The 27,611-nt window shown below is 51.3% G+C and overlaps 2 protein-coding genes across 4 annotated transcripts; both read left to right on the top strand.

Annotated features, from left to right (window-relative positions):
* Positions 1-1,523: 1,523 nt before the first annotated feature.
* On the top strand, positions 1,524-26,696 carry GUCA1A (guanylate cyclase activator 1A). Of its 3 annotated transcripts, none has more exons than XM_023213055.1 (6): positions 1,524-1,739; positions 9,545-9,720; positions 19,137-19,617; positions 24,943-25,092; positions 25,464-25,557; positions 25,892-26,696. In XM_023213055.1, the coding sequence occupies exons 3-6, from the start codon at positions 19,417-19,419 to the stop codon at positions 26,053-26,055; spliced, it is 609 nt and encodes a 202-aa protein (XP_023068823.1). In that variant the 5' UTR covers positions 1,524-1,739; positions 9,545-9,720; positions 19,137-19,416; the 3' UTR covers positions 26,056-26,696. The 3 variants fall into 3 exon arrangements, with proteins under 3 accessions (XP_023068823.1, XP_023068824.1, XP_023068825.1); XM_023213056.2 differs by having other exon boundaries at positions 1,553-1,739; positions 9,545-10,091; XM_023213057.2 differs by lacking the exon at positions 9,545-9,720 and having other exon boundaries at positions 1,553-1,739.
* Positions 1,553-10,043, top strand: LOC116418787 (uncharacterized protein 114841037). Its single transcript, XM_031935525.1, has 2 exons — positions 1,553-1,739; positions 9,545-10,043. Exons 1-2 carry the CDS (start codon positions 1,638-1,640, stop codon positions 9,878-9,880), a joined length of 438 nt encoding a protein of 145 aa, XP_031791385.1. The 5' UTR covers positions 1,553-1,637; the 3' UTR covers positions 9,881-10,043.
* Positions 26,697-27,611: the final 915 nt, after the last annotated feature.

The raw sequence follows: 27,611 nt of genomic DNA, 5'->3' as shown, positions 1-27,611 counted from the left end.
CCCCAGAGCGCTTGGAGATTGCCGGTCAGAGGCTCTGGCAGGGGAAGCTCGATTAATACTGCGCTGCTCCTTCTCCTTCTCTCCTGGTCCCTCCCAGCCTCCTTAGAAATTAGGGGTCATTACCATCAGGGTGTGAGATCGAGGCACAGCACACAAGTCATCAACACCCCAATTTCCAGTCTGCCTTCGGCCCCGAAGTCCATCTTGTCAATGTTGACTCAGGGCCAGGAAAAAAACAAATAATTCCAGGCCCAGCCCAAGCTGGTGTGGCAGGAAGGCACCCAATAGCTCTATCTACCTCCCCTGGAACTCTCTCCTTCCCCTCAACCCAGGGGATTTCTGACACTACAAGCCCGTGTCACTCCTACATGTGGGATTTCTGACACTACTCCTGGAAGCTGCCTACCAAGTGTGGTATTGGGGAGACAGGACCCTAGGGAGATAGGGAGGCTGATTTCTGAAGATGGGGACAAGACAGCCCATTCAGCCACCCACCCATCAATCCAATTACCCACCCACACATAATCATAGCTGATGTTTACTCCGTGCTTACTCTGTGCCAGGCACTGTCCTCAGTGATTTGCCCAACTCTATTAGGTAGGGACTTTACCCGTTTCACAGATGAGAAAACAGAAGCATAAAGATGTCGATTAATTTTCCCAAAGTTACACACTAGTAAAATAGTAGAGCCAGAATTCAAGCTCAGGCATTCTAACTCCTGGGCGTGCACTCCTCTATACCACAGCCATCACCATCTGTCCATTTACTGACCATCCATCCATCCATCCATCCATCCATCCATCCATCAACTCACACATGGTCACTCCTATTCAGCCATCTGTCTATCCACCTGCTCATCCATCCCTTTATCTCCCAACTCCCTGTTCAAAGCAGTCCATGAGAAGGCATGGCATATGGAAAGCCTCAGAGGGGAAACAGTGGGGCATGTCTAAGAAACTAGCTACTGCATACAGAGTGAGGGAAAGACAGCAAGAGATGAGGCTAAGGAGATGAGCAGGGCTCAAATCACAAGGGTTGGCCCATCCGCCATCTCTCCACCAACCCAGTCCATCTACCTGTCTATCCACCCTCCCACTCCTCTGTCCACCCATCCATTCATCCACTCATCTCTGTAATTTGGAAGGCAGGCAGATGATAGATAGATGATAAATAGATGATTGATAGATAGATGATAGATAGATAGATAGATAGATAGACAGACAGATAGAATGAAGAGTTGCCAAGGTACATTTCCTTCCTGACAGTGATATTGGGACATGGGGGGATATTAGGACTTCTGGAGGCACCTGGATAATTAGGATGATCTCTCTCCCTTCACCTCCTGCCCACAGTTTTAGGGTTCTATGCATTTGTGGGAAGAGGGAAAAGCAATAGTGGGCTAGTGTCAAGGTTGAAAGACCCTTCCAGGTCCTGAAACGTCAGTCCCCAGCCCTGGCCTCATGTCTCCTTGGGAAGACAGAAGGAATTGTGTTGTAAGGAGGTGTCACAATGCCCCCTGCCCCATACAAGTTCTCCCCACCTTGGCACTCTCAGTATCCTGCCAAGAGTCCTCCCTGACCACCAGAAGTTCCATCTGACCATCAAGAAAGGCCCTGGTCCAGGATGTGCAAGGTGGGATGAAGTCACAGGGCTGGAGAAGGTCAGCCTGGGGTCATAAAAGCCTGATGGGCAGGAAAGAGCATGAAAGCCCCAGCCAGCCTCACCTGTGTTGCTGGGATGTGGGTCCTCTTACAAAAGGCTTAGTTGGGTGCTGGTGCTGCTGCCTGCCTTGTACTCCCCAGCTGTGGGACCTCTGTTATCTCCCTGGGGAGATGGAGAGAGGGAACAGGACACCCTCCATCTTGCTTCCTCTGCCCCTTCACTGCTGCAAAATGTGTCCTGGACTGTTTGGTTCGTGTTACCCCCATCTCCAAGGCAAACTTGAGATAAGTAATAATTGTAGCTAACCTTTGAATGCTTAAGAGGTCTAGGCACTTTACATGGACTAGCTCATTAAGTCCTCGCATTAACCCTATGAGGTAGAGCTCTTATTGTTCCTACATTATACCTGGGAAAATTGAGGTACAGAGATTATAATTTGCCTAAGGATCAGGCAGCTAGTGAGTGAGAAGGCTGGAGTTTTTTTTGTTTTGTTTTGTTTTGAGACTCACTTTGTTGCCCAGGCTGGAGTGCAGTGGCACAATCTCGGCTCAGTGCAACCTCCGCCTCCTGTGTTCAAATGATTCCCCCACCTCAGCCTCCGAGGTAGCTGGGATTACAGGCACGTGCCACCATGCCTGGCTAATTTTTTTGTATTTTTAGTAGAGACGGGGTTTCACCATGTTGACCAGGCTGGTCTCGAACTCCTGACCTCAAGTGATCCTCCTGCCTCGGCCTCCCAAAGTGCTGGGATTACAGGCGTGAGCCACTGTGCTCAGCCTTTTTTTTTTTTTCTTTTCTAACTTTTTTATAAAATAGAGATGAGGTCTTTCCATGTTGCCCAGGCTGGTCTTGAACTTTTGAGCTCAAGCAATCTTCCCACCTCGACCTCCCACTGAGATCACAGGTGTGAGCCACCCGGCCCTGCAGGGAACTGGAATTTGAACAGAGGTAGCTGGCTCTAGGCCCCCATGCCACCCAGTCACAGGAGGAAGCTGAGGCCTACTCCCAGCCTCCCTAACCCTCCCTTCAAAGCCTCTGTGCTCCCCCAAAGGGAAACGTGCTCTCCTATAGGTTCAGCCAGGTGTGTGTGAAACCACGGTGTAACTGTGCGAGAGGCTGATAGTCATGACTATTTGCACTGCGCCTTTACGGTTCCCAGCACTCATGGCACCCCACCACAAGCTGGTGAAGTAGCTAGCCTTATTATCCCCATTTTGCCCCACTGAAGCTCAAAGAGGTGCAGCAACTTGCCCAAGGTCGCCTGACCTGTAAGGGCAGGGTCAGGCCCAGAGCTCAAAGCCAAGGCACATTCCACAGCACCAGATGCCCCTGTGGGCCTTCACCAGCCTTCACACCCAAGCGCTATTTGCATTTCAGTAAGGCACAAGGCCTTCCCCCAGAGTGAGGAGGCTACAGGTGGAATTTCTCGCTGGGCAAGGTCATGTGCTTATGGCCCTGGAGGATTTGAGAGGACAGGGGCCTTCCTAGAAAACCTGTAGTAATATCACAGGTGAGATCTTCTTGCCCTACTCAGAAAGCCCCACTCTTGAGTCATGCACTTCCCCATTCTAAACCCCGGCATAAGGGACAAACACATATTAGTATATATGTACATATTAATACATGTGTACTGTGCATCTAAAAGGCCTTTGTGAGGTCTGCCTGCGGGGATGGGGGTCATGAAGGGGTATTTCTTTTTTCTGAGACAAGGTCTCACTCTGTCACCCAGGCTAGAGTGCAGTGGTGTGATCTCAGCTCCCTGTAACCTCCTCCTCCCTGGTTCAAGTGATTCTCCTTCCTCAGCCTCCCGGCGTCTCACCAGCCCCTCCCCTCCCTTGGGAATCCCATGATCCAGGAGGATCACTTGAAGTCAGGAGTTCGAGACCAGCCTGGTCAACATGGTGAAACCCCATCTCTACTAAAAATACAAAAAAATTAGCCAGGCATGGTGGCACGTAACTGTAATCCCAGCTACCTGGGAGGTTGAGGTGGGGGAATCATTTGAACACAGGAGGCGGAGGTTACACTGAGCTGGGATTACAGGCATGCACCACCACACCCAGTTAATTTTTTGCATTTTTAGTAGAGACAGGGTTTTGCCATGTTGGTCAGGCTGGTCTCGAACTCCTGGGCTCAAGTGATCTGCCCATCTCAGTCTCCCAATGTGCTGGGATTATAGGCGTGAGCCATGGCGCCAGCTCTTTTTTCTTTTCTTTTTTTTTGAAATAGAGATGGGTCTTACTATGTTGGCCAGGTTGGTCTTTAACTCTTGGCCTCAAGCAATCCTCCTGCCTTGGCCTCCCAAAGTGCTAGGATTACAGGCATGATCCACCACGCTGGCCCATGGAGGGATAATTCTATCCAGATTCCTTCTTTTGACTTTAGCTTAGAACCCAAATGAAAATAGGATCATAGGATTCCCAAGGGAAGGGAGGGGTTGGTGAGACCTGTACTTGTCCTATAACTTCATCACTCCCTGCGGAATGGAAGTGAGGGAAGCAGGTAGGGGAGATGGGACTTCTTCTCCAAACCTCTAAACCAGAGTTTCTTAATCTTGGTGTTTTTTTTTTTTTTTTTTTTGAGACAGAGTCTTGCTCTGTCACCCAGGCTGGAGTGCAGTGGCCGGATCTCAGCTCACTGCAAGCTCCGCCTCCTGAGTTCACGCTATTCTCCTGCCTCAGCCTACGGAGTAGCTGGGACTACAGGTGCCCGCCACCTCGCCCGGCTAGTTTTTTTGTATTTTTTAGTAGAGACGGGGTTTCACCGTGTTAGCCAGGATGGTCTCGATCTCCTGACCTCGTGATCCGCCCGTCTCGGCCTCCCAAAGTGCTGGGATTACAGGCTTGAGCCACCGCGCCCGGCCAATCTTGGTGTTTTTGACATTGGGCGCTGATGATTCTTTGCTCCGGGGGCTATGCATTGTAGGATACGTAGCAGCATCCCTGGCTCCTACCCGCTGGAAAGCAGTAGCACCCACCCCACACTGTGTGACAACCCAGAATGTCTCCAAACATGCCAAATGTCCTCTGGAGGAAAAATCACCCCTGGCTGAGAACCAGTGATCTAAGTCACATACGCAGTGTGCACATACCCAGCACCCTTGACAAGGAGCACATGAGCAAAGAACAGCCAGTTAAAAGAAACCAGATGTTAACCCAGAAAGTATGCAGTCAGGCTCCACCCTCCACCAGAGCTGGCCGTGCTAGGCCCTGGGGGAGGTAATGGGGAGTCCTCAGCCCTCTGAGGTGAGTCACTTGGAGGCTGGCTTGGCCCCTAGAAAGGACAGGGGAAGGCTAGTTGTGCCTGACTCCCTCTTCCTCCTCCTCCTCCTCTTCCACCACTTCCCCTGGACCGTCTCTGTCCCAGTTTTTGTGAGAGCTTCATCCCTGGATGTTCCGGGGACCCTGGCTGTCCCCTACCCCTGCTGCCACCAGAGTCCTGTATGTTGCAGCAGCAGCATCCTAAACACAGCTGAGGTGTGGACCCAGGGCAGGATGGGCCCAAGCCAGGGCCTGGGCTAGGGCAGAAAGGGAGGAGAGAGTTTGAATCCTGGTTCCCACACTAACCAGTTGTGGGACTTCGGAAAGGTATTCACATACTATCCTACAAACTGTGTCAACTCAGACAAATGCTTCGATGCCTTTGAGCCTCAGTTTCCATATCTGAAAAATGGGGGCAACGTCTCAAATGGCTCTTAGGAGCTTTTGCCGAGCTGAGTGGCTAATGCCTGACATTTGGCAGATCCTCAACCCGTGAGTAAAGAGTGCCACCCTTCCATCTGTGGGCTGCTCTCTTCGGTCCCCCAGCCATTCTGAAAGCGCCTGCCTCTGTCATCCCTGGCCCCAGCCCCATGAGCCTAAGATGCCCAAGAGGCTGATGCAGCCCTGGGGCTAAGGGTTAGTGGGGAGCAGGGACGGGGGGTGGGGTCTCTGCAGCTCCTTCATCTTCATGGTCCTTCTGTGGTGTCAGGAGGACAAAACTCACATGCTCAGACTCACCCTTAACACGAAGAAACCTAAGCCACTTCTTGCAGCCCAGGAAAGGGAGCATTCTCTGGGCCAGGGTGTCAGCCTCTGCCAAGGATAAAGAGATTGCCATGGGTCCTATAGCACTGCTTGTCACTGCCCTCACGGGACATTGGGCAACGACTGGAGACATTTTTGTTGTCACAACTGGGAGAGGGTGCTACTGGCATCTAGTGGGTAGAGGCCACTGCTGTAATCCTGCAAGACACAGGACAACCCCTCTAACAAAGATTGTCCAGCCCAAAGAGTCAGAGGTACCAAGGCTGAGCCACCGTACTCCACAGGGACCCTCTTGTGTTCATGTGTGGTGTCTTTGTCACCTTCACACCAAGAGCCTGGCATCCAAGAGGTGCTCAGGAATGGCTGCGAATGAATGAATGGAGCAACTCATGTCCTATCCTCAGCTCTGCTAAGAGATGGTGATTCATGGTGTAGACCTCATACTTCCCAGTGTGTTGTTCTGTCCATGCAGGGTCCAAAAATCCAGAACCCAAATCCAGCAGTCAAAACCCCACAGTGTTCTTGCCAGACTGGGAAATCTGGCTGCCCCGCCCTCCAGTGAGCTGGGAGCTGTGAGGTGTGCAGGGCAACCTTGAGCTGGGAGCTGTGCAGGGCAACCTTGGCTAATCAGCTGCCATACAGCATGCCTGGCAAGAGCTCAGTGGGTTGATGGAATGAGGACAGAAAGAAATAAAAGATGCACAGGCCCCTGGCAGGCCCTGCTCCCATAGAGCAGTGGGCACAAGATGCGTCATGGAGCACGGGGTGTGGAAAGACCTGGGTTCAAATCCCAGCCTTGCTCCTCACCAGTCATGTGACTCTGGACATGGGACTGGCCTCTTCAGTTTTTTTCAGTTACAAGGGGGGCTAATAATAGTAACACCTTCCTCAAAGGGTTGATGTGAGGATTATAAGAGGTGATCCACTGACAGGGTTTGGTGCGGTGCTCACAATTGAAGTAGAAAATAATCTTTTGGTTTTTTTGAGATGGGGTCATGCTCTGCCACCCAGGCTGAAGTGCAGTGGTGTGATCACAGCTCACTGCAGCCTCAACCTCCTGGGTTCAAACCATCCTCCTGCCTCAGCCTCCCGAGTGGCTAGGACCATAGGTGCATGCCACCATGCCTGGCTAACTTTTAACTTTTTTAAAACAGAGACAAGGTCTCCCTATGTTGCCCGGGCTGGTCTTGAACTCCGGGCCTCAAGTGATCTTCCCACTTCAGCCTCTCAAAGTGTTGGGATTACAGGTGTGATCCACCGCACCTGGCTAGAAAACAATCTTTGATGACCACTATCACAGTTCATTTCCAGTGCTTGCCCCTCTGCCTGTAAGCCCCTGTGCCCTGGGGCTGAGCCTGGAAGAGTCTGGGAAGGCTGTAGAACACTTGCTCATTTCTTGTGGCTGTGCACCAGCACTGGGGTAGGGTCTAGGGACAAAGAGATGCATAGGATGCAGTCCTGACTGCGGGAGACATTTACAGCCTGTTGGGACTTTAGCAAAGGACTATGTTGGGATTAAGATGAGACAAGACTGCAGAAAGTGGTCCCAGTGCACTCGTAGGACTCTAAATGACGACTTCTTCAGAATGTGTGCGCCTGACTCACCTTAGTCCCTCCAGTAAAGGAGCACATCCTGAGAGGGGTCCAGAAGGCATAGAAGAGGACAAGATGGGGCAGGGGCTGCAGGAGGCTTCAGGGGTTCCTGGAGAAGGTTTCAAGTCTGCCGCTGACCTTGGAAGAATAGGAAGAATTTTGAAAACTGCAAATTTTTCAAATTTGCTGAGGGCACATATATACCTGGGTAGGAACCAACAGGAACAAAGCCTGCTTTGGAGGAAAGCCCTGGACAAATTTGGGCTGGGCAGATAGTTTGTAAATTAAACCCAGAGAAGACTGGGTGAGGTGGCTTATGCCTGTAATCCCAGCACTTTGGGAGGCTGAGGCGGGCGGATCACCCGAGGTCGGGAGTTCGAGACCAGCCTGACAAACATGGAGAAAACCCGGGCATGGTGGCACATACCTGTAATCCCAGCTACTCGGGAGGGTGAGGCAGGAGAATCACTTGAACCCAGGAGGTGGAGATTGCTGTGAGCTGAGATCGTGCCCTTGCACTGGGCAACAAGAGTGAAACTCCATCTCAAAAAACAAAACAAAACACAGAGGAACTACATGATGATTTGAGCAAAGGAGACTTCTTTTGTAAGAGGGCAGGAGCTCAACTTCCACTAACCCTGTACCTAGCGGTTCTCTCACAGTGCCTGGAGGCTGGAGGGCTGTGAGGCTGGGGGAGGGGAAATGGGTTCCCCTGACGGCTGAAGCCTGGGGGACCAGAACAGATTTGATCCAGCCTGACACACATGCAGGGTGGATGGTTGCCTACAGATGCCTCATCCTTTGGTGGTACTGTCACGGTGAGGACAGTCCCTAGTAAAATGCACAGCTGGTACCAGAAACATGGTGTGGGGATTTGAAGGTGAACAGGATAGCTTGGTCACAGGAAGGGTAGTGACAGAGGAATAAATAAATGTCAATGTGATGTGCTAAATGTGGCAATGGGGCCTCCTAGAGAGTGGGTAGACCCCAGTAAGTAATCAACCAAGAGTGGTGGTTAGGATGAAGTAGGTATGGGTAAGTAGGAGACACATTTGGTAACAATGAGATATGTTCTAAAATAGAATGAGCTGGCTGGTTGGAAAGTGAGCTGGCACCCCTTACTAGAATTCAGTTCAATTGATCCAACATTTATCAAGCTTTCTCTAAATGCATTCGTCTGGAGTAAAACAGTAAATAGGATTTTGGAGGCTGTTATGTCAAGGGTAAGAGTATGAGATAGCTGCCCTTAAGGAGCTGAAGCTCTAATGGGAAAGACAATTTCCCTAGTGTACAGGAGGGAGGGCTCAGGGGAACACCTGAGCCAAGGTACAGGCTCTGGAAGTACCGGATGTGAGCAGGGAACAAGAGGTAGACTGTGTGGCTGAAAGGCAGGGTGGGTGGAGGGTTGGAGGGACTGGAGAGTGGAAGCCACGTTCTTTTTTTTTTTTTTTTTTTGGAGACAGAGTAGGCTGGACACAGTGGCTCACATCCATTATCCCAACACTTTGGGAGGCTGAGGCGGGTGAATCACCTGAGGTCAGGAGTTTGAGACCAGCCTGGCCAACATGGTGAAACGTCGTCTGTACTAAAAATACAAAAATTAGCCGGGCGTGGTGCTGGGTGCCTGTAATCCCAGCTTACTCGGGAGGCTGAGTCAGAAGAATCGCTTGAACCCAGGAGACGGAGGTTGCAGTGAGCTGAGATCATGCCATTGTACTCCAGCCTGGGTAACAAGAGCGAAACTCTATCTCTCTTTTTTTTTTTTTTTGACATGGAGTGTCGCTCTGTGAGTGTGAAGCACAGCGTGACCAAGCAGGAGGGTGGGAGATAGGAAGCCCTGGTGGAAGGCAAGCTGGCGGGGCCCCGCAGGAGAGAGAGTTCGAAGGCCTGTGGGAGCAGTGGCAGAGAAGAGGGAGGGGAGGGCCACACAGGAGCCACGCGAAGGACACGGACAGATGGATTGGATGTGGGGAAAGGGGGTGGGGAGGGACTGAAGATGATCCCCAGGTTCCTAGCCTCTGGGAGCTGGCTGTTGCCTCTGGTAGGTAGGCAGAGTTCTACAGCAGCAGGGGGCCAGGTCAGGGGACGCTGATGGCTCTCGCTTGCTCTGGAGGTCCCTGGCTCCATGGTCAACACAACAGTGCTCCAGAGTGGCTCTGGGGGCTTCTGAGTAGTGGCTCCTTCTCCTCCCTTCTGCCCCTGGCATAGCAGTTGAAATCCCAGTATCCAATGCCTCAGCTCTCGCCTTCTTTACCCCCTCCCAGGACTCACAGAAACCCTCTGGACCCAGTCATGGGCCAAAGACACCATCATGCAAGGGGGAGAAGGCTCCACACCCATCCGTGTCCCAGGCGTGGAAGCAGGACCGTGAGCAGTCTCTGGCAGCAGCCTATGTGCCGGTCGTGGTGGACTCTAAGGGGCAGAATCCAGACAAGCTCAGGTTCAATTTCTACACCTCCCAGTACTCCAACTCCCTGAACCCCTTCTACACCTTGCAGAAGCCTACCTGTGGCTACCTGTACCGTCGGGACACTGACTACACCCGCAAGCGCTTTGATGTGCCTCCTGCCAACTCAGTCTTGTGGCGCTTCCAGGCCTGAGCCAACCAGAAGCCCCTCACCCTTCACCCTCACCCCTGTGACCTCAGGTCCCCAAGGGGAAGGGCTGCTTACTGCAGGAGGAGCGACCTGTATTCGGGCTGAGACAGCTGTGCCATGCCCACCTATCAACAATGATAAAAGGAGGTCTCTCTTCTCAGCAGCAGTTCAAGTTTGTCCTTCCTTTCCCTGGCATCTGAATGGGTGGCTGTGAGTGGGTAAACAGGCCATGGGGATGTTATACTGTAAGGTTATGTCCAGAGGCTCCTGAAGACTTGGAAGGACTTGATTCTCAGTCCCTAACCCCAAAAGTAACCTCAACCCTTCTCCAGAATCATCAATCCTGGCTCCAGCCTCCTGATGGTCCAGGCTTGGATCCCTCCAAAAATAAGGAAGAGAGGGTGGGCACGGTGGCTCACACCTGTAATCCCAGCACTTTGGGAGGCCAAGGTGGGAGGATCACCTGAGATCAGGAGTTCAAGACCAGCCTGGTCAACGTGGTGAAACCCCGTCTCTACAAAAATTAGCCAGGCATGATGGCAGGTGCCTATAATCCCAGCTACTCGGGAGGCTGAGGAATGAGAATCGCTTGAAGCCGGGAGGCAGAGGTTGCAGTGAGCCGAGATTGTGCCACTGCACTCCAGCCTGGGCAACAGAGGGAGACTCCGTCAAAAAAAAAAAAAATTAATTAAAAAAAAAAGGAAGAGATCCATCAACTGGCCATGACTCCTGCTCTTTCACAAGGTCATCTTACCCTGGTTGGAGCAGCTGCTGCAGAATGAGGAAGAACGAGGAGAATGAACGCAGCCTCTATGGAGTCCCCTCCCAGACCCAGTTTTACATAAAGCTGCTACTTCTGACTTGCAGTTTGTTGGTGGGGGAGGATTTCGCATCCTTGCTGTCTCCTCTGGTCCAGAAGAACTGGCTCTGAGGCTAGTTGAGCTCATGGGTCATGGGGCATGGAAGAGGGGGATGGAGGCAGAGGGCACTGGATTCCCAGCAGTGGCCTGAGTGAGTCCCCAGTCACTGCCATTCAGAGGGACCCCAGCGGTGTGCTGGAGCCAGCTCGTACTGGCTTGTAAGAGCTGGTTGTGCCCATGTCTTCCCTACCCCACAATCAGTGCTTTCCTGTTGGCAGTTTGAAATCAGCTGTGGTGGGAGCATTTACACCACAGAAGCGAGCAAATGCCTACAAATTGGAGTTTCTTTTTTCCAGAGAGCTCATCATTAAACATTTACCAGCACACCACACGGTGAATTCAGCTGGTTTCATTCCTAGGACTCTCGTCCCCCTGTAGGTATGGTAGTGTATATCGTGGGCAGAATTCCTGGGCAGGAGAGGTTGGGGTTGGTGTGGGAAGGAGAGACAGGTGTCCGGAGACCCCGACAAGCAGTCCACAATACAGGCCAGGCTGTCCTGTCGGCCTTTCTTTGAGAAGATGGTAAGCAGCGTGGAGGGAAGCGGAGACCCCTCGAGGCGACCCTAACGGCATAGAATCCGCGTTTTCCCCTTGGCTTGCTGTAGGTTCTCTTTCGAGTTAGAGTTTTCCTCAAATGCCTGATGAGCCTTGGCTGGCCTCCGACCATCTGGCATCTGTACCAGGTCTCTCTTTCTGCTTGTCATTAGTGTTCAAGGAGCCAGGCACGGGAGGCACGTGGTGGTTTTCTCACTCTCTGTATGTAGACTTTCTTTTAACGCTCCATTTACAGAATGGCACCTGTCTCTTCCTGAGGCTGTGCCTAGAGACTAGGGCCTCTCTGGCCAAATCTCCAGAAGAAACTTCAACCAGGGTCAGGAGGGGACTGATGCAGGGAGATGCCTGTTCTGCAGCCTCACGGAGGGCATCGGAGAAGCTAAGTGTTCATTATACAAACTTTGGCCCGTCCTATTTTCTGCTCCACATGTGCTGCATCCCAGCCTTCAGGGGCACCTGGTACGTCTGCCTCCCTATTCCTGTGGCAGGAATAGGTTTGTCCCGAGCTCCACAGCCTCCTCCTCTTTGAAAGCATTTAGGTTTCGACTTTCTCCACTCTCATAAGAAAGGCAGTTACCGCTTGTTCATCTGCCTTGTTTTCCAAAATTTTATTAGAACCCCTGTATCTGCTTTTTTCCTTTTTTTCCCTTTCTTTCCTTCCTTCCTTCTTTCCCTTTTCTTTTCTTCCTTTCTTTCCTTTCTTCCTTTTGAGATTCACTCTTATTGCCCAGGCTGGAGTGCAATGATGCAATCTCAGCTCACCACAACCTCCGCCTTCCAGGTTCAAGCAATTCTCCTGCCTCAGCCTCCCGAGTAGCTGGGATTACAGGCATGCACCACCATGCCCTGCTAATTTTGTAATTTTAGTAGAGACAGGGTTTCTCCATGTTGGTCAGGCTGGTCTCGAACTCCTGACCTCAGGTGATCCACCCCCCCCCCCTTGGCCTCCCAAAGTGCTGGGATTACAGGTGTGAGCCACTGCGCCTAGCCCCCTTTTCCTTTTTTGAGACAGAGTTTTGTTCTTGTTGCCCAGGCTGGAGTGCAATGACGTGATCTTGGCTCACCGCAACCTCCTCCTCCCAGGTTCAAGCGATTCTCCTGCTTCAGCCTCCCAAGTAGCTGGGATTACAGGTATGCGCCACCATGCCTGGCTAATTTTTGTATTTTTAATAGAGATGGGTTTCTCCATGTTGGTCAGGCTGGTCTCGAACTCCTGACCTCAGGTGCTCTGCCCGCCTCAGCCTCCCAAAGTGTTGGGATTACAGGCGTGAGCCACCGAGCCCAGCCTCCTTTTGTCTTTAAAACAGGCATTTATTCACATTTTAGTGGGATTTTGAAAAGAAGAGGTAAGTGGAAGTTTTCGGTCTGTGTATAATTTAGAAGTCTTGCTCATTCATTCAGTCAGTCACCGAACAGACCCTGTGGGCTGTGGGCTGGGTCCTTAAGATGCAAAGATATTAACAGGAACCGTCCCTTCCCTCCTAGATCCTACAGCCTTTGCAGGGTGAGGGGCAGGGTTCCCATGAGGAGTCTTCACTCTCCCAACAGACACCTCCTCCCCTGCCCTGGAGAATGGGCTCCCTCTTGAGGTTCATCTTGGTAATGCAGCCTCCATAGACGCCCTTAGAAACCCTTTACAGAAGCTGGCCAAGGTATCACTTTGAGTGAGATAGGCCCAGGAGGCAAGTGAACCTGTGCTCAGTATCCTTCTGTGTTTCTGTGGAGTGGAGGGGCAAGCAGGCAGCCTTGGAGGGGGATTAGTCTGGCCTGGGATCGCTGCCCCTCCTGTCTCTTCCTGGCTTGTCTTCCCACCTCTCTGCAGCTGCCCCATCTACTCCCTCCCCTCGGCCCCATTCCACCAGGTGGAGCCTCTTCTTTGATCTGGCTTCTGTCCCAGGAGGGATTCGTGCAGACAGAGCAGCCGGGGAAGGCAGGAATCTCCCTCACTGTGTATGCTGTGTGACCTGTACCCTGGCCTTCCGTGCCCTCACACATACCTTGTGCATACTGCTTCCTTGGGGCCTTGGTGTTGATCTCAGTCCTCCTTGCCTGGGCATGCCTGTCTGAGGGGATTCTATTCCCACTCTGGGCTGGAGACAAGGGGTGGGGACCCTCCTCCCGCAAAAGGAGCAAGCTCTCTGTCCATGGAATTGTTGGGCAGAGGGCCACAAGGGGAGGGCTGAGGGAGACGGCGCTGGAGCGAGAGGCTCAAGGGGCTCGTGGGGTGCCTCTGGCTCTAGCCAGCCCTTCTGCAGAGGTGTGAAGGCTTAGGAGAAAAGCATGATGATGAGGTGGGAAAACTTTGGCACCACCACTAAAAGGCTCGTGAACCTGAGCAGGTGATTTAAATTTTCTGCCCCAAGCCCCTTTTGTCTCACGTGGTAATAATAATACCCACCCCACAGGACTTGCGCACCTATTCAACAAGGAGAGTTTCATCCAGTTTTAGCTTTTTAAGAATTCTTTCTTTCTTTTCTTTTTTTTTTTTTGATTCGGAGCTTCACTCTTGTCATCCAGGCTGGAGTGCAATGGTGCGATCTCGACTCACTGCAACCTCCGCCTCCCGGGTTCAAACGATTCTCCTGCCTCAGCCTCCCAAGTAGCTGGAATTACAGGCACCCGCCACCACACCCAGATAATTTTTGTATATTTAGTAGAGACGGGGTTTCGTCATGTTGGCCAGGCTCCGCTTGAACTTCTGACCTCAGGTGATCCACCCTCCTCGACCTCCCAAAGTGATGGGATTACAGGCGTGAGCCACCACACCTGGCCCCAGGAATTCTTTCTTTAATCATATGTGCGTGCATGCGAGCACTCAATATTTTACTGGGCTCAAGTCCGTCAGTCAAATGTTACTCTTAAAAAGGTAATTTAGGAGAGTCGATGTGGGGACTATTAACAGAGAGGTGGGCATAGTTAAGGGAATGATGATGTACCCAGAGAGTAGCGAGAGGGAAGCCCTTATCATGCCTGGCAGGGCAAAGGGAGGGAGCTGTGATTACAGGAGCCCAGAGAGCTATGGCAGGAGCGACGGCTGAAGGTGGAAGGAAATAACCGCTGCCCCAACCCTAAGTTGGCAGGGAGCAGTGAGGACAATAAATGTCCCAGCCCTTCTCCCTCTCCACCCTCCAGTCTTCCTCCAGCTTCTCAGCGGATGAACCCAGCCTAAAACCAGAGGGCAGCAGAGTCTGAGTGATGCAGTCTGTGGGGTCAGTATCCTGGAGCTCAGAGCTGGAGGAGAAAGGTGGAGAATGAGTGGGGGCAGGGCAAACAGAACAACCAGCCCACGACTGTGTGGAATGTGTGGTACCAGGGGCTGGGGGCAGGTGAGTCACAATAACACAATGGTCTCCACCCTCTGTGAGCTTGCTGGGTTCCTTAGAGCAGGCTGGCAAGAAACAGTTGCCTATATAATACTTCCAGAAAGAAATGAATGTTATGTCTATGTTATTGTAGAAGAGTGAATGTCATAATAGACTCTAAGGTGACCCCAGTGATTTCTACCTCCTGTTGTTCCTGCCTTTGTAAAATCCTCTCCCTCTGAGTGTGGGCGAGGCCCGTGACTTGGTGCTAACCCATGGAATATGGCAAAGAATGTCACTCTGTGGATGATGTTAGGTTATATAGACTTTAGCAGATTGCAGAGAGACTCTTCTCACTGACTTGAAATAAGCAGCCAGGGTGAGGAAGTTGGTGTAACAAGGAATGGAGGGCAGTCTTTAGGACCTGACTGTAGCCCCCAGGCAATGTCAAGTGAAAAGCCAGCTCCCTTGTCACATAGCCACAACAAAATGAGTTCTGCCAACAACCTGAATAAGTTGGAAGTGGATTCTTCCCCAGTTGAGCCTCCAGATGAAAATACAGCCCAGGTGACACCCTGAGAGCAGCCTTGTGAGACCCTAGGCAGAGGACCAGCTAAGCTGTGCCTGGACTCCTGGCCCATAGAAACTGTGAGATAATAAATGTATGGCTGGGCATGGTGGCTCATGCCTGTAATCCCAGCACTTTGGGAGGCCGAGGCGGGTGGATCACCTGAGATTGGGAGTTCGAGACCAGCCTGACCAACATGGAGAAACCCCATCTCTACTAAAAATATAAAATCACCTGGGCGTGGTGGCAATGCCTGTAATCCCGGCACTTTGGGAGGCCAAGGCGGGTGGATCACCTGAGGTTGGGAGTTCGAGACTGGCCTGACCAACATAGGGAAACCCCATCTCTACTAAAAATACAAAATTAGCCAGGCGTGGTGGCTCATGCCTGTAATCCTAGCTACTCCGGAGGCTGAGGCAGGAGAATCGCTTGAACTTGGGAGGCAGGAGGTTGTGCTGAGCTGAGATTGCGTCATTGTACTCCAGCCTGGGCAACAAGAGCAAAACTCCATCTCAAAAAAAAAATTAATAATAATAATAAATGTGTGTAGTTTTAAAGCTGCTGACTTTGTGGTTGTTATGCAACATAGAAAACTAATACAACACACACATTAGCCAGAGTTCTTTATAGAGACAGAGCCAATAGGCTATATATAGAGGTGTGAGAGAGGATTTATTAGGGGGATTGGCTCACACGTTTGTGGAGGCTGAGAAGTCCCACAATATGCCATCTGCAAGAAGGAGAACCGGGGAAGCCAGTAGCATGGTTCAGTTCAAGCCTAAAGGGTTCGGAGCCAAGGAAACTGATGGTGTAACTCTGGGTCTGAAGCTGAAGGACTGAGAACGTGAGAGTGGGGAGGGATAGCTGCTGGTGCAAATCCTGGAGTCCGAGGGCAGGAGAAGAACGGTGTCGCAGCCCCAGGAGAGGGGGAGAGAGAGAGAGAGAGAATTCACCTTTCCCCTGCCTTTTTCTTCTATCCAGGCCTAAGTCAATTGGATGGTGCCCACCCACATAGGCTGAAGGCAGATTCTCCTTACTTAGTCTATGAATTCAAATGCCAGTCTCTTCAGCAAGCACCCTCACAGAAACACCCAGAAATAAAGCTTTACCAGCTGGCTGAGTATCCCTTCATCCAGTCCTAAAATTAACGGTCACAACACATAAAATGTCAGGATGCTGCGGGAGGAAGGTATTTGACAGCGATTTGGGAAGGCTTCACAGAGGAGGTGGCATTTGTACTCACACATGAAGAGGGAGAGGGATTTAAATAGATAGAGAGGGAAAGATGAGCTGCTGCCTTGTCCCCAGCCTCTTCATTTCCCAATCTTGGGCCTGAGAGGCCTCTGCAAGGACACATTTTCCAGCTGGGCCCCAGGCAAGTTCCCAGAAGGAGTCCTTCTCTCCTAGTCCCTTAACTTGTTGTGGAGAACCTGACTGAAGCAGGGCGAGCTCAGCTCCCCACCCCGGTGTACCCGCTGTCAATTTATGTGGAGTAGAGGTACAACAGTCTCAGTTGGTCTCTTTTTCAAAAATAACTATCCTCTTTGATTTTGTGAGCAACATATGCTCATCACGAACAATTTTTTTTTTTTCTTTGAGACAGAGTCTTGCTCTGTCGCCCAGGCTGGAGTGCGTGCAGTGGTGCAATCTCAGCTCACTGCAAGCTCCGCCTCCCAGGTTCAAGTGATTCTCCTGCCTCAGCCTCCCAAGTAGCTGGGATTACTCAGTCTCCCAAGTAGCTGGGATTACAGGTGCCCACCACCACATCAGGTTAATTTTTGTATTTTTAGTAGAGATGGGATTTCACCATGTTGGCCTGGCTGGTCTCGAACTCCTGACCTTGTGATCTGCCCACCTCAGCCTCCCAAAGTGCTAGGATTACAGGCATGAGCCTTTATCTGATAAGGTTTTAACAAAGGCCTCCACCTTCCCTAGGGCCTGACTACAGCTGGTAGGTGACCCGTGTGAGGCAAGTTGAATGTCTGTTCCTACACATAGCCCTTCTAGCCATCCAGGGCCCTGAGTGAATGGGGCTAAAGGGACAAGAGCACGATTGGCTCTAACCTAGGGATGCTGCTGTGTCCAAGATGCAGTATAAGCGCACCTAGACTGTAGTGAACAGCACGCCAGACATGCTACTGTAATAGATACAAAATAACATCATAGCCAAGATTTATGGGGCACTTACTCTGGGCCAGACCTTGTTCTAAATGCTTTTCTTATATTAACTCACATACTCTTTTTTTTTTTTTTGAGATAGGGTCTCGCTCTGTCACCTAGGCTGGATGCAGTGGTGCGATCTTAGCTCACTGCAACCTCTGCTTCCTGGGTTCAAGCGATTCTCCTGCCTCAGCCTCCCAAGTAGCTGGGATTACAGGAGTATGCACCATCACACCTGGCTAATTTTTGTATTTTTAGTAGAGATGAGGTTTCACCATGTTAGCCAGGCTGGTCTCGAACTCCTGGCCTCAAGTGATCCACCCAGCTCGGCCTCCCAAAATGTTGGGATTACAGGCGTGAGCCACCGTGCCCAGCCCCACTTACTGCCCTTAACGGCCCTATCAGATGGGCACCATTATTCCTGTTTTAAGAATGAGGAAACTGAGGCTCAGAGAGGTTAAGTTACTTGCTCAAGGTCACCCAGCCAGTAATGTAAGCAAGAAACAAGCTTGTGTTGTTTTCAGCCACTGAGATTTTAGAGTGGTTTGTTACTGTAGCATAACCTAGCCCATTCTGAGACATGTATGTACATATATTTGATATGTGTTATATATTGTATAAATTGTATATTTATATAAATCTATTTACATGTAATTATATATTTATATAAATTGTATAAATTGTGTATCAGTGCACAACTTGATCAAGCGTCCAAGGCCCTGGTGGGGAATGCAGAAATATGGGCAATGGTTCCCTCTAGATGAGTCAGGAGACCTGGGTGTGGCCCATATGTAAAGGAGGAAGGCAAACAAGGGAAAAAGAGCAGGGCAAGCGCTGGCTTTAAGTTTTCCTGGCAGCATCCAGGTTAAGTGCACCTGCACCCAAATGCTGGTTCCATAAATGAGCCAGTTTTTAAATGTGTGGCCAGGGAGTACACATCCCACCAGGCATCAGAGAAAGCTGTTGCTGCATAGACAGGCCCCCCAGGCTTGGCCAGGGAGGTTTCCAGGCCCAGCAGGTAGCAGCTCACCCATGCACCTGTGTGCCTGCACTCTCCCATTCACACACACCCCAGGGAACCAGGCACACACTCCGTGTCCCCCACCCGTGCCCCTAGAAGGTGATGGTGATGGTGTGAGGCTCAGAATCAGATGGAAGGTTGAATTCAGGGCTCTCAAGATGGGAAAGATGCAACCTTCAGGAACATGAGAGTGTGGCCAGAACAGGACCAGTGTGTAAGAGTGTGTGTATGTGTGTGCACTGGTCTCTGTGTCCTGGTGCAGGTTAATGTAGGAGGGGGTTCTCTCTGGCTGTTCAAGGCGTATCTTGGAAGCCCACAGACTCTGCATCCACCCAGGTGCCCTCATATGTTAGCACATCCATGGTATGATTGGACCCACTCAGTTGTGATGGCCAAGTGCAGTGCACAGCCTGGATAACTGTACACAGCAGCCCTGTCAGGAGCCCACAGTTGGCCATCTCTGGACAAGAAGCCAGCTCTATCTCATATATACCTCAATTCCATGATTGAGAGCAGAATCCAAAACCATTGTGAATCCACTCAAACCGGGAGAAGAAGGTCGCAAAGGTCATAGGATCAGAGCAGCTTCTGGCTGACACCCACTCCGTGGTGGTAAGAAGGGATTAGGAGATTGCAAACTGGGTTAAAAAATCCTCTCACCTACAGCTCAAGGCTGTAATCCTAAGGACTCTGCTTCTCTAAGCCTTGTTCTATTTTCAACTCTCTTCTCCAGAGTGCAGTCTCCACTGGGGCTGCAAGGATTTAGTGGAGACTCTTAACACCAGTTGTCTGGCATCTGTGAGTTTGAGTGTGGGCCATCAGCTTCTTCCTTCTTCTCTCTTCCTTTCCACATTTCCCGGTACCATCTGATCCATCAGGCCCTTCTTTGCTCAGGCCCAAAGGACTCAGGCCTGTGAGAGAGGACGGCCCCGTTGTCACCAAGACATCTCTGGGTGAGAAGCAGCGAACAGGACCTGTCCATCTCAGGCGTCAGCCCCCTGAAGGTCTGAGCAATGGGCAACGTGATGGAGGGAAAGTCGGTGGAGGAGCTGAGCAGCACTGAGTGCCACCAGTGGTACAAGAAGTTCATGACTGAGTGCCCCTCTGGCCAACTCACCCTCTATGAGTTCCGCCAGTTCTTCGGCCTCAAGAACCTGAGCCCGTCGGCCAGCCAGTACGTGGAGCAGATGTTTGAGACTTTTGACTTCAACAAGGTGAGCAGGGGCCCAGTGGCAGGGAAAGGGAGTGCTGGAGGGACCCCTCTGGATGCCTGACCAGCTGAGGGTGAGTAAGAGCGGAGAGGAGTGTAGAAGTGTCCGCTGGGGAGCGACTTCATTTATTCAGTCATTTGTTTGCTTGAGAGGTGGGGTTTTTGATACTAGGGTTTCAACGGATCTAATGTTTGTGCTTTAATGATCACCGACTGAATCAGGCACTGGGGGGTTGGAATGTCGCCTGGCTGGAGTACAGTGGCGCGATCTCGGCTCGCTGCAAGCTCCGCCTCCCGGGTTTACGCCATTCTCCTGCCTCAGCCTCCCGAGTAACTGGGACTACAGGCGCCCGCCACATTGCCTGGCTAGTTTTTTGTATTTTTTTTTAGTAGAGACGGGGTTTCACCATGTTAGCCAGGATGGTCTCGATCTCCTGACCTCGTGATCCGCCCATCTCGGCCTCCCAAAGTGCTGGGATTACAGGCTTGAGCCACTGTGCCCGGCCCCTGCCCTCACTTTCTAGGGCAAGACAGAGAAGCCCCCAAATTAGTGTAATCTGAGGCTGAATCCAATGGCTTCCTCTGCCTCTGCCACAGGCGTATCTTGGTTTACTCCAAAACGAGTGTAGGCCCGGCGCGGTGGCTCAAGCCTGAAATCCCAGCACTTTGGGAGGCCGAGACGGGCGGATCATGAGGTCAGGAGATCGAGACCATCCTGGCTAACACGGTGAAACCCCGTCTCTACTAAAAATACAAAAAACTAGCCGGGCGAGGTGGTGGGCGCCTGTAGTCCCAGCTACTCCGGAGGCTGAGGCAGGAGAATGGCGTGAACCCGGGAGGCGGAGCTTGCAGTGAGCTGAGATCCGGCCACTGCACTCCAGCCCAGGAGACACAGCAAGACTCCGTCTCAAAAAAAAAAAAAAAAAAAAAAAAAAAAAAAAAAAAAAAAAAAAAAAACAAAACAAAAAAAAACGAGTGTAAACACTTCCAAGATGGTCATTGAACACCTGTGATGTGCTGGTTTTTCAAAGGTTTTGCAAAACCCTTTGAAGCTTTCAAGGGTGTGGGTGGAGGGGCAGAGAGCAGGGAGCAAGATGATGATTCTCCAGCCTTGCTGTCTGGCATGGGCAGGCCGCTCATAATGTTCTTGGACATGAGGACTGGAGACAGACAGGGTTGCCTGGTCCCTGGAGAATCCAGAATACTCCCAACCTCAAAATACCCAGTGACCTCAGATCACCTTTTCTCAAATGAGCCTGAAGGTCCACACAATGGTCAAATTGTGTGTCTCCCTAGTAGCCCCCTGAATGCACTGGGTAAGGACTTCCTGACTGATAAGCTAGAGGGGTCACTGAAAGGCGAATTTGGGACCATGGGTTTGGGTCCCTAGCTTTCATCAGCCGGGTGACCTTGAGCCCATCATCTCCCCTCTCAGTCTCGGGATATTCATGATGCTGCGGATGTCAGGAGAATTAGTTAAGAAGTTTATTGGTTTTCGTAGTAAATCTTCTATTCGTTTGGAACTATTTGGTCAAGACATAGTTGTGGAAGAACCCAAATCTGCAAACGTGGCTCTCCGCCCTGTGGCCCCTCACTTGAAAAGCGAGGACGAAATGAGGCGCTGCCACATGTCCTCCACAGGCCCGGGAGAGGCTCCTTCCCTCGCTGCCCAAAAGGTCCAGGCACCATCGTGGATGGGGCTTCTTGGGAAAGCTCGGGCTCAGTGGCTATTTAAAACTCACTAATATTTGAGGATAAGGGACCAAAGTAGATTACAGGCTTTGAGTCCCAACCTCAAGTGTGGTATGAGGGAGCCCGAGGGCTTTCCCAAAGTGGGAGCAGGTGAGCAGAGTCCAGAGCCTGTGGTACGGAGACTTGGGGGGATGGCGTCATCACATTCAACACTCAAAATGCTCCCGAAGAAGCAATACCTCTTTTTTTTTTTTTTTTTTTTTTTTTGAGACGGAGTCTCACTCTGTTACCCAAGCTGCAGTGCAGTGGTGTAATGTTGGCTCACTGCAAGCTCCTCCTCCCGGGTTCACGCCATTCTCCTGCCTCAGCCTCCCGTGTAGCTGGGACTACAGGCGCCCGCCACCACGCCCGGCTAATTTTTTGTATTTTTAGTAGAGATGGGGTTTCACGGTGTTAGCCAGGATGGTCTCGATCTCCTGACCTCGTGATCTGCCCGTCTCAGCCTCCCAAAGTGCTGGGATTACAGGCGTGAGCCACTGTGCCTGGCCAGAATAACTCTTGAACAGGAGGGGAAGGACGAATGGATGATTGAGCCTCACACCTTACCCCCAAACACTGACATATTTCATCTTCTCACCTGCTAAGAAAACTCTTTGAGTCAAGACACATCTGCAGAAGGACCCTTAGAACCACATATATGACGCTGGTAGGGGTGGCGGAGGGCAACCTTGGGGCACATTGACCCTGTATTTGCCTAACCGTGTCTTTTTTTTTTTTTTTTTTTTTGAGATGGAGTCTCACTCTGTCCCCAGGCTGGAGTGCAGTGGTGCGATCTTGGCTCACTGCAACCTCCGCCTCCTGGGCTCAAGCGATTCTTCTGCCCCACTTAGCCTCTCAAGTAGGTGGGATTACAGATGCCCACCACCATGCCTGACTAATTTTTGTATTTTTAGTAGAGACGGGGTTTCACCATATTGGCCAGGCTGGTCTCAAACTCTTGACCTCAGGTGATCCGCCCACCTCGGGCTCCCAAAATGCTGGGATTACAGGCGTGAGCCACCACGCTGGGCCAACCATGTCTTAATGTATGTCACATGCAAGCACTACCTGTGCTGTCTGAAACCTGACCCTTCTCTTTTCACTGAAAGTAAATCAACCCCTTGTTTCTGGGCAGTCTGGCCTCCTCCCTTATGCCACACACACCTCCGACTTAGGGCTTTTGTGCTGCCTGGGATCCTCTGCCCCCAGAATTCTGCTCGGCTTACACCTTCCTCTGCTGCAAGTCTCTGCTCAGAAGTCTCCTCGCTAACCCCTGCCCTGATCTCCTGGTTTAAACTCTGTTTAAAACCGGGACTGGTCCCCACCTCTGCATTTCCTGGCCCCGCTTTTCTCCCCAAGCACCTGTTGTCTTCCAATATCAGATGTAAATAACATTTCGCCATTAGGTTTATTGCCTGTCTTCCGCTGCTGGAATGTGAGCGCCACGTGAGCAGGGATTTTTGTCTTGTTCACTGTTGAATCCCTAGTTCCTAGGACAGTGCCTGGATTGTGGCAGGTGCTTAATAATATTGATTGTATGAGTGAATGAATATATGAGAAATCAGGAGTTTAATGGCTAGTTATTTTATAATACACATTAATTTAACTCTGCAAGTATTAAAAGAGTGACTTTCTAACACCCAACCTGCCTCATCTACACCCGTGGTACACAATCACTTTGCACAATACTGTCTTGACCCATTGTCATCAGCATGGAGCAGTTTAGCATTGGCTAGGAGATGGAACACAGGATTGGGAAGTTTTTTTTTGAAACGGAGTTTTGCTACTGTCACCCAGGCTGGAGTGCAATGTTACGATCTCGGCTCACTGCAACCTCTGCCTCCTGGGTTCAAGTGATTCCCTGCCTCAGTCTCCTGAGTAGCTGGGATTACAGGCGCTCACCACCATGCCCGGCTAATTTTTGTATTTTTAGTAGAGATGGGTTTTCACTACATTGGCCAGGCTGGTCTCGAACTCGGGACCTCAGGTGATCCACCTGCCTCAGCCTCCCAAAGTGCTGGGATTACAGGTGTGAGCCACAGCGCCCGGTCAGAAGTTTTGATACAGAGAGGAGTTAAACAAAACAGGGATAGGCAAACGACAGCACATAGGCCTGTTTTTGTAAATGAAGTTTTATTAGAAGTTACCACATCTATTTATTTACATAGACAATTGTCTATGGCTACTTTCACATAAAACGACAGAGGGTGTGTGGCTGCAAAGCTGCATATTTACTCTTTGGCTCTTTATAGAAAAAGTTTGCCAGCCCCTGCACTAAAAAATTGGTTGTATCTTTGGGATGTGCAGGGCTGGGGAGTACAGAACGTGAGCGGGGAGTGAGACCTGGGGGACAGGCATTTGCTTTGCTTACTTCAAATGTTTGTCTGGGCTTGGGTTTGTCTGACAATCACACAGGTGCATGCAAATCTATGTAAATCTCCATCTGCATTTGAGTACTGGTATAGGATGATTCAGGAGACCCAGTTTTCTAGGCGAGGCTTTGTCATTCACTAGCTGTGTGGCCTAATCTCTCTCAACTTTGACTTTCTCATTCAAACTAGAGACAAAAATACTCACCTCTTGGGGGTGGCTGTGAGATTAAATGAGTAAAGTGAATAAAGCTGTCAGCCTAGGAAGTCCATGGAGAGCACTAAAAAACCGTTAGTATTGCTATATATTTTCATTGAATCTAATGCATACCACAACCTTGAAAAGTGCACACTGTCATTACATTTTATAACTGGGAAAACGGAGACTCAAGGTCGTGAGACTTATCCAAGGTGATTTAGGTCTTTCTGGCACAAAAATCCACACCTTTTCCATTGCCCCTTTTCGGACATAAAAAACAAACAAACAAAAAAACTGCAAAAGCAATCCAGCTCATCGTAGAAATTTCCAACAATACAGAAAGATAAAAAATGAACAGCAGAAGTATCCTCAACCGGTGTCCCCTCCCCAAGAGGAAACCTCTTTAGCAGTTTTCTTGCTTATTCAACCAGTGCTGTCTAGGGGCCTCTGTGGACTCTGTTCTGATGACAGCCCTGGGGGGTGGGCTGGGACTGAATGAGCCCACTCATTCAGTGGTTAAGTGGGGCTCAGAGTGGTTAAGGCCTTACCCGGGGCCTAGGCCCCTCAGGCGGCAGGGTGAGTAACTCCCAAAAGCTCACCCAAACCACGCTCCCATCCCTGGGGGTGCAGTTCTTCCTCCTCTCACCTACGCACACGTCTCGCATTTCCCCTAACTGGAAAGACTCATGCTTGACAATCACAGGGAAGCAGGCAGCGCCCGCTAAAATCCAGATGCCTGGGAACAGACAGCGCCATAGCCATTCACACCCCAGTGGGTGCTGGCTTATTGGAATTGACTGGCAGCCTCTGAGGTAGGCAGGGTGGGCTATACAGGGAGTCTAGGAAGACTGACAGGTCACGGCGGAGACAGGGCTGGCCTCCCTGGCCGCATCTCCTAGGATCTGGGGCTCCCCTCAGCATCTCTTGGGGCTAGCTGAGATGGGTGGAGCCTTGGGTTATGATGGGCGGGGCCTGAGGACGGAGTGGGCGGAGCCCGGGTGGGCTCACGGCGGCCGCGCCCCTCGCCCAGGACGGCTACATTGATTTCATGGAGTATGTGGCGGCGCTCAGCCTGGTCCTCAAGGGGAAGGTGGAACAGAAGCTCCGCTGGTACTTCAAGCTCTATGATGTAGACGGCAACGGCTGCATTGACCGCGACGAGCTGCTCACCATCATCCAGGTGCAGAGGGCCCGGCCAGGGCTGGGGGCAGCGGCCTGGGTGGGACCCGGGGCTGAGAGCCCAGGGTTAGAACAGCAATCTCAGGATTGAGACAGGATATGGGACTGAGGATCCTAGTGGCAGCTGTGGACCTCACCAGCTGCGTGACCCAGGCCACGTTCCTTCCCTTCCTGGGCCTCAGTTTCCTCATCAATACCAAAAGAAGATAGAAGTTTGACTCTTGAGTCCCAGCTCTGCCTAGGCCCCCGGGTACCCTGCACTCTACTCCTCACTGCTCTTGGGAACCGCACAAGCTCTGACCGTCCCTATTCCCATCCCTGAGATAGGATAAGGATGGGCCCCTCTCACTTCTGCCCCTTCTTCCCTCCCAGGCCATTCGCGCCATTAACCCCTGCAGCGATACCGCCATGACTGCAGAGGAGTTCACCGATACAGTGTTCTCCAAGATTGACGTCAACGGGGATGGTGAGCGGGCCGAGGAGGGGCTCCCCAGGGGAGGGGTCACCGTGGATGTGGGGTCGTGAGGGGTGGAAGTTCACTAGAGGAGAGGGGAAGGAAGGGAGGAGGAGGCCCAAATGTCCCCGGGCTAGTCACCTCCTCCACCTGCCCCAGCCACAAAGTTGGCTTTTATGGGCCCCTGGACCAGAATCTGGACTCTGGGTGCCTCTGCCTGCTGCACCTGCAGGTCGCTTCTCCTCGCCTGGGCTCTGACCCTGCCCCTGGCAAGAAGCCGGTTCTGTGCTCTGGACTGCAGAAATGAACACCCTCCTCCCCCTGGTTCCCTTTCTCTCTACCCCAGGGGAACTCTCCCTGGAAGAGTTTATAGAGGGCGTCCAGAAGGACCAGATGCTTCTGGACACACTGACACGAAGCTTGGACCTTACCCGCATTGTGCGCAGGCTCCAAAATGGCGAGCAAGATGAGGAGGGGGCTGACAACGAGGCCGCTGAGGCAGCCGGCTGAGCGCACTGCCCAGGTGCTTCTGCACTAGCGGGTGGGGTAGTATGGTGGTGACTGGTGGTGTTGCTCTTGTCTTAACCCTAGATAGAATCTACTAAACTCAGAGGCTTAGCTCGCCTCTTTGGGGTACATGGTGGCAGCAGAGAGGCAGCAGTGGGAGCCCAGAGCCAGGAACAGTGAAGGATGGTTCCTGGCCCCTCTGAGTGACAGCTGACTGCAGCACTCCCGCTGGGGGCACTGTTCAGCAGCCCTCTGCTGTCCGGTGACCCCCTAGCCCTTTTGGCTCCTCTCCCAGCTTTTCCCAGCTTTCTCCACTGAGCTTCTGCATGCTCTTCTGGATGTGGACTCTCTGAGGCAGAGCTGAGCTTTCCCAGGCCTCTTACAGAATCCTGCAGATCCGGTGGCCGCAGCTTCAATCCCAGTGCTGCAATCACACATCCATTCTGCCCCGGGGACCCTGGAGCCTACTTGTGTGCTTTGCATTTGATTCACGCCTCCCTTCAACAAGCATTTACTGAGCGCCTACTATGTGCTAATGCTAGATGTTAGATGTACGGAGAAGACAGTTTTCATCCTCAAGGAACTCATAGGCTAATGGTGAGACATACAGACAAACATCATTATAATAAAACATGCTAAGAGAACTTATGAACAGATTTCTGTAGGAGACATCTATAGGCGTCTGACTCAGAGACAGCATCACAGAGGTGGCCTTGGACTTTGAACACGAAAGAGTGCTTCGGGGCTGAATGTGGAGAAGAAGGTGATGCATGTGGGGTGGTTGGAGGTGCATTCTCTGTGATGTATGTGTCACATGTGGGGGGCTGTGTGATGTGGACAGGAGCATTCTTATGTGCAAATTTGGGGTATCCCTTGGAATTTAAATTTTACCAAATTTAATACAGTAAGAATCACCATATCTGTTTTTAGGGAGTACCTCCTAGGGCCCCAGTAAGGGAAAACAAACAAACACAGCTCCTTCAAGAGATTTATAATCCTACTAGCAAGATAAGGATGGGATGTTTTGCCAAGTGTGGTGGTAAATGCCTGTAATCCCCAATACTCAGGAGGCTGAGGTGGGAGGATTGTTTGAGCCGAGGGGTTCAAGACAAGCCCAGGCAACATAGTGAGACCCCTCTTCAAAAAGGAAAAAGGGGGCTGGGAGCGGTGGCTTATGCCTGTAATCCCAGCACTTTTGGAGGCCGAGGTGGGCAGATCACCTGAGGTCAGGAGTTCGAGACCAGCCTGGCTAACGTGGTGAAACCCCATCTCTACTAAAAATACAAAAATTAGCTAGATATGGTGGCGGGCGCCTGTAATCCCAGCTACTTGGGAGGCTGAGACAGGAGAATTGCTTGAACCCGAGAGGCAGAGGTTGCAGTGAGCCGGGATCACACCACTGCACTCCAGCCTGGACAACAGAGTGAGACCCTGTCTCAAAAAAATAAAATAAATAAAAAGAAAAAAAGGGTGGAATATTTAGATGACAATGTAGATCTGAATCTGAATGCATGTGCATGCATTCACTCTGGGAAGGTTTGGTGTTGGCCAAAACGTGA

The sequence above is a fragment of the Piliocolobus tephrosceles genome, chromosome 5, assembly GCF_002776525.5.
Source record: "Piliocolobus tephrosceles isolate RC106 chromosome 5, ASM277652v3, whole genome shotgun sequence".
Lineage (NCBI taxonomy): Eukaryota > Metazoa > Chordata > Mammalia > Primates > Cercopithecidae > Piliocolobus > Piliocolobus tephrosceles.
This window is presented reverse-complemented; position numbering and strand designations above follow the sequence as displayed.

Excerpts from the sequence above, each read along its gene's own strand:
- LOC116418787 (XM_031935525.1), top strand. The coding sequence starts at position 1,638 with ATGAAGTCACAGGGCTGGAGAAGGTCAGCCTGGGGTCATAAAAGCCTG. Across the intron at positions 1,740-9,544 it reads CTCACCTGTGTTGCTGGGAT|GACTCACAGAAACCCTCTGG; the intron begins GTGGGTCCTCTT and ends ACCCCCTCCCAG.
- GUCA1A (XM_023213055.1), top strand. The coding sequence starts at position 19,417 with ATGGGCAACGTGATGGAGGGAAAGTCGGTGGAGGAGCTGAGCAGCACT. Across the intron at positions 25,093-25,463 it reads AGCTGCTCACCATCATCCAG|GCCATTCGCGCCATTAACCC; the intron begins GTGCAGAGGGCC and ends CTTCCCTCCCAG. Across the intron at positions 25,558-25,891 it reads GATTGACGTCAACGGGGATG|GGGAACTCTCCCTGGAAGAG; the intron begins GTGAGCGGGCCG and ends TCTCTACCCCAG.